The 5741-nt window shown below is 39.7% G+C and overlaps 1 protein-coding gene across 1 annotated transcript; it reads right to left on the bottom strand.

Annotated features, from left to right (window-relative positions):
• Positions 1-2365: 2365 nt before the first annotated feature.
• Positions 2366-5062, bottom strand: LOC104954873 (uncharacterized protein C1orf115). Its single transcript, XM_010782072.1, has 2 exons — positions 4393-5062; positions 2366-2740 (listed from the first exon to the last, which is right to left on the bottom strand). The coding sequence occupies exons 1-2, from the start codon at positions 4606-4608 to the stop codon at positions 2609-2611; spliced, it is 348 nt and encodes a 115-aa protein (XP_010780374.1). The 5' UTR covers positions 4609-5062; the 3' UTR covers positions 2366-2608.
• Positions 5063-5741: the final 679 nt, after the last annotated feature.

Here is a 5741-nt window from a genome sequence, read left to right on the forward strand (position 1 = left end):
GTATGTAATTACATTGCAAATACAGACTTGAGCCCCACCACTGTATGGGTTAGCACTACCACAGATTACCCAAAAAAAATACTCCGGAGCCGCCACTGCCGACCCGTATTGCGCATGCGCAGATCTAAGATCCAGTAGAAATTATAAAAAAGTCAAAGTCTGCTGCTTATTGTTCTACTTTGCCAAATAGAGTCAAACAGTATATGAGAGTGAGAGTGTGTTAATTAATATATTTGGCAGTTTGGAGTAAGTCTGTAGATTTCTTTGTGTGTGTTTCATGTATAGGCCCAGGGTCGGCGTCATGGGGGGGTCATTCGCGGGCCATGCCCCCCCAAATCAGTCACTGTGCCCCCCCAACGCAGGGTGGGCAAGCCTTGCCACTTTGCCGTTTTTTTTTTTTTAAATCATATAAGTTAAAACGTTTCCACTAAAAGTTTTTGGTGTGAAATACATCAGAAATAAAGAATACTAATATGAAACACAGCCTGAGGTGTGCTCACTGATGCTCTCTGATTGGTGTGTTGCTTGACCAATGACCCCCGACCTTTGTTTTGTTATCATTACGTGGCTGAGCCTGTGTGTTTAGATGAAAGCCCAGTGGCTGTTCATCTGTTACACTGATCATACAGTAAAGCCATCGAAAATAATATGATATACAGTACAAGTAGCCTACTTCTGGGTCTCTGTGTTTCATTCAAGCTCGGCTCTGTGTGTGTGTGGCACGAGCGCATTTTGTGAGTGCGCGAGCGGTAACGTGGAATGTTGTTGTTAGCATCTGGTTAGCTAGCTGTGCGAACGGAATAAAGAGCTGTTTCTACACCAAGGTGGAGGAGAGTCCTCTCCTGTCAGACTGAGAGGCTCTTATAACCTCAGCTCAGTGAGGTAAGGACTCTCTCAGTGTTTAGATAGTTCACTTTAGTCTAAGTTATCTCAGTGGGTCTCAAACGGTTTGGTCACCATTTATGTAAACAAGTACTTATACTACAGAGGAATACCTTTATATGATCAATATAGTTATTAAAGAATAAGAGAATAAATGAAAAACGGTTATGAAATACTATAGGACAATAACACAAGAATACAGTTTGAAAGGGGAGTGATTTGTAAAATATCCATAAAGAAAAAGTAAATCTGTTTACAGTTCTGTTTCATATGGATGCTGAGAGATGTAGGCTATCCATAGATCTCTTCATGTTGCTCTCAAAGTGCACCAGATTGATGCTTTTAACTTAAATATTTAAAAAATAATCTTCCCGGGGGAGCATCCCCCCGGACCCTCCAAGAGGAGGTTAGGTCCACCCCACTAAAACATGTTCACATGGATAAGATACTAAATACATTTGCACACTTTTTGTATGGTGGCCTATGTCCATATGTTTCTGTTTTGGGGGTCGTGCCACGACCGTGCATGCACAAGTCATAGGTGCGCCATAAAAAAGCACTACACCCCTGCAGTGTGTGTGGAAGACAACAGGCTTTACAGCATGTGTTTTGAAGTTGCGTTGGTGTTTGTGTGTTGGTTGTTGAAGGCAGTGTGTGCCCCCCCTTGGTAAATGATTTCCCCGATTCGATTTGTTCTAGAGCCGACCCTGGTCTGTTAGCTAAGCGTAGTCCATTGTAAATAATAATTGGCTAAGCTGACATTAAGTACGTAGCCTACTGTTAATATCTTCACAGCAAATTCAGAGGTTTTTCATTTCACTGCTCTTTTAGCTGACATTAAATGCAGGCACATTTTTAGCAGCTATTCTTACTAAATCAGTTGTCCCTCCCCCTGGTGCCAGGACCAACAGATCCATCTTCAGGCTCAGCAGCCCTGTCCCCCTATAAGGCTGAACCTGAACCAGCTTTTCTCCCAACTGAAGGAGGTGAGCAGCATTGTGTTGAATGCCATGCGACCCTACATATCTGAAGGGAGACTGGAATACAAAATATATATATATATATATATATCAAAACAAAAAGCTAACATCTAATTTCAATTACACATTTCAAACACAGTATTTTCCCACATATTTAAGTTATATTTATTTGGATTTATGCATTCATGTTGAGAATGTTCCATTCAAAAACGTTATTATTAAAAAGGCGTTTACACCATAAAAGATCACTATTGAGATCTATTGTCAGGAGTGTTAGTGTTATATCAAATAGTGAATTCCACTGCAGCAGAATGTTGCACGTCTGCACAGTGTTATATGTTCACCGCTCAGTGTCAGTAAATATTGTGCAGTTATTGGACTACAAGATAGAGGCAAGCCTGTACAGGTAGAGTTATTTAAAGCATAAATGGATGGGTTGGGTTCTGGAGGTGTGGTTACAGCATTGTGCTTGGTTGGCATGGCCTGGGCCTGCTGGTGGGGCCCAATGTGATATCTTTTCATGGGGTCCAAAATACCTGGCGGCGCCCCTGTTTGTGACAAGTCATAAAATATGTTTTCCTCGAGAACATGTACATACAAATACAGTACCGCTGTATGCTAACATATGCTAACATGTGCCAGGCTCAGTGTATCAAAGACGTCCAGGTCGTCCACATTAGGAAGAATCTCCACACACAGGCCACAGAAGGACCTACAGGTCCGTGCTCAGGGGACTCCATGTCCCATCATGCTTTGCTCCTCTGGACCTCGCTCACCATAGTGGACAGAGCGGAGGACGGAGTGGAGTAAACGGCCGCCATGTTCTGCAGACCGAGCATCAAACAGCGCCAGCTCAGACGCAGCGCCTTCCCCACGTTCTGATGGGAAGATTAAGATTACTTTAAAATAATCAAGATTCAGCACTATTCAATAACGATAATATATATTCAGACAGAAATCAGACATATTTAATTTAAATAATAATCATTTACTATTATTTTATACATCAATTTATTTATTTATTTATTTTAATATATGATTTATTTAAATGTTTACACAATGTGATATGTATTTATTTTATTGTATAGTTATTTTATTTATTTATAAGATGTGTTATATATATATTTTAATACAGATATATACTTTAATAATATTTTATACAAACTATTATGTATTTATTTGTTGTTTTATTAATATCATTAGATATAATTTTTTACACACTGGGATATAACTTTATTTTATTCTATATTTGATTTATAATTTAATTCATAATGACTTCCGCTATATATGTATATTTAAATACATTTTTCAGCTGGATTTATTTTTGTTTAAATTCATGTTCCCCAGAGGATGAATCCTAAAGAATCTTTTTATGTATTTTTATTTATTTGTGTTTTATCAAATATTTTCGAACTTAGTGTACTTTTACTTGTGACAGAGTATTTGTACACAGTGGTATGTCAGAGGTCTGGTGTTATCTGTCAGACTGACGCGTCGTCCTGAGGGTCGAAGGTCCAACAAAAGTTCTGAGTTACTGGGTGTTTCTCAATGTCGAGGAAGGATCCTCCAGAGCCACTATTTCAAGCATGCTACGTCATCGAGTCCCGCTGAAGGACTGTTCCAATGTCCAGCATACTTGGAATTCTACCCATTCTACCGAGGACTGAGTCCTTCGTTGCGAGAAATTTCGAGGCTGCACATGTGTACCCTGCTTTGCGCACGGACCGATTCACAAATCTTTGGCGGAAATCGCGCTCCATTTAAGGCGGGGCCTCTCATCTGACTCACACCTGTTAGCCTGTTAGCCTGTCCCATTCTTCGTTTTCCGAGGCTAGGAAGGATTCTTGCCTCATTTCTGAAGGACCTGACTCAGAAGACATGTCCTACCAAGGAAGCGTCCTCGACATTGAGGAACACCCCCTGTTTACCAGCTGGAGTTAAAATCAACCAGGACGTTAATCACCTATTTTAAATTATGTAAACAAATGCAGAACTTTACTTTTGGTGTTTTTATTTAATGTTCTTTTATCAGATTTAAACAGTTATTATTTTTTAGCATTTTTTATTATATTAAATATGTACATGATATATATATATTTTTTTTAAATGAAGGGTTTAATGATTTATACTAATTGTGTTCCTGTCAGGGCTCAGCTTATATTTTGTATGTATTTACTGTACTGATATTTCTATAGTTTTTTGTAAAGTTTAGTTCATTTTTATATTTTAATAATTATATATGTTTATTTATATTGAATCTATAATTAAATATCTGCTTTACTTATGATATTTTTAATAAATGTTCCTTTAACAGAAGCTGAAATGTTTGAATGGTTTTCTGTTTTGAATTCAATTCTAAATTACCTTTATTTTTAAAATGATTGTTTATTTATTTGTATTTCCACAAAAACAGCCGTAAAACATTTTAAACTATTTTCCTTGATGTTGTTATTGACCACCACATTATGATTGAATCAGGTCAAAGGTCATGGATGATTGAATGAGGTCAAAGGTCATGGTTGTTTCCTACCTTCCTGATCTTCTTGTACCTCTTGGTCTTCCTCCTCTTCTTCTCCTCCTTCCTCTTCCTCCTCTCCTCCTGTGTTTCCTCCTCTTCCTCCTCGATCAGAGGCTCGTATCTGTCGGGCAGGACGGAGAAACAAACTTCTTTAGACGTCTGCTTCTTCTTCTTGGTTTCTGTCGGAGCAGCAGCTTCTTCCTCCTGATCCCGAGCTCCCATCTTCATCTTCCTCCTCTTCCTCTCCTTCTCCTCTCCCTCTCCTCTCCTTCCTCTCCTTCTCCTCGTGTTCAGCAGGAGGACTTTGCTCTGAGGAGGAGTCAGGCCTTATTACAGCCTACAGACAGGAAGTGCACTGCAGCAGGCTTAGGAGAGGAATGTGTATCACGTGACCGGCTGCAGGTATTTGGACCCAGAGGAACTGTCCGTATGGTCTGCACTCGTTGGCAGAGAGGTGTGTATCACCTGACCGGCTGCAGGTATTTGGACCCAGAGGAACTGTCCGTATAGTCTGCACTCGTTGGCAGAGAGGTGTGTATCACCTGAGCAGCTGCTGCAGTTTGGTCTCCTCGTGCTGTTTGTTTTACAGAATCAACTCTGAGCCTCAGAGTCTCAGGAACCAGAAGGACGTGTAAAGTTTCTGGAAGGCATTAGCCCCTTAACCTATCACGTACAATGTGTTGGAGCGCTAGCCAATAGGAGCGCAAGTGTGATGCCACTATGTTCTTGATGTAAACAAAGGAGTTTCATGGAGGCATTAAACTACGACTGTATATTACTGTATACTCTGAGAGTCGTTTTGCATTCTCTCTGGGTTATTGAATCTTCTCTCTCTGGGTTATTGAATCTTCTCTCTCTGGGTTATTGAATCTACTCTCTCTGGGTTATTGAATCTTCTCTCTCTGGGTTATTGAATCTACTCTCTCTGGGTTATTGAATCTACTCTCTCTGGGTTATTGAATCTACTCTCTCTCTGGGTTATTGAATCTTTCTCTCTGGGTTATTGAATCTACTCTCTCTGGGTTATTGAATCCTCTCTCTGGGTTATTGAATCTCTCTCTCTCTGGGTTATTGAATCTATTCTCTCTGGGTTATTGAATCTACTCTCTCTGGGTTATTGAATCTATTCTCTCTGGGTTATTGAATCTATTCTCTCTGGGTTATTGAATCTACTCTCTCTGGGTTATTGAATCTATTCTCTCTGGGTTATTGAATCTATTCTCTCTGGGTTATTGAATATATTCTCTCTGGGTTATTGAATCTACTCTCTCTGGGTTATTGAATCTTCTCTCTCTCTGGGTTATTGAATCTATCTCTCTGGGTTATTGAATCTACTCTCTCTGGGTTATTGAATCTACTCT

Source organism: Notothenia coriiceps, unplaced genomic scaffold (assembly GCF_000735185.1).
Source record: "Notothenia coriiceps isolate Sejong01 unplaced genomic scaffold, NC01 NC01_scaffold00024108, whole genome shotgun sequence".
NCBI lineage: Eukaryota > Metazoa > Chordata > Actinopteri > Perciformes > Nototheniidae > Notothenia > Notothenia coriiceps.

What these genes read in the sequence shown, in the direction of transcription:
- LOC104954873 (XM_010782072.1), bottom strand. Translation starts at nt 4,608, where the DNA reads ATGAAGATGGGAGCTCGGGATCAGGAGGAAGAAGCTGCTGCTCCGACA. An exon ending in GGTACAAGAAGATCAGGAAG is followed by an intron (nt 2,741 to 4,392) that starts GTAGGAAACAAC and finishes TCTTCCCATCAG; the next exon opens with AACGTGGGGAAGGCGCTGCG.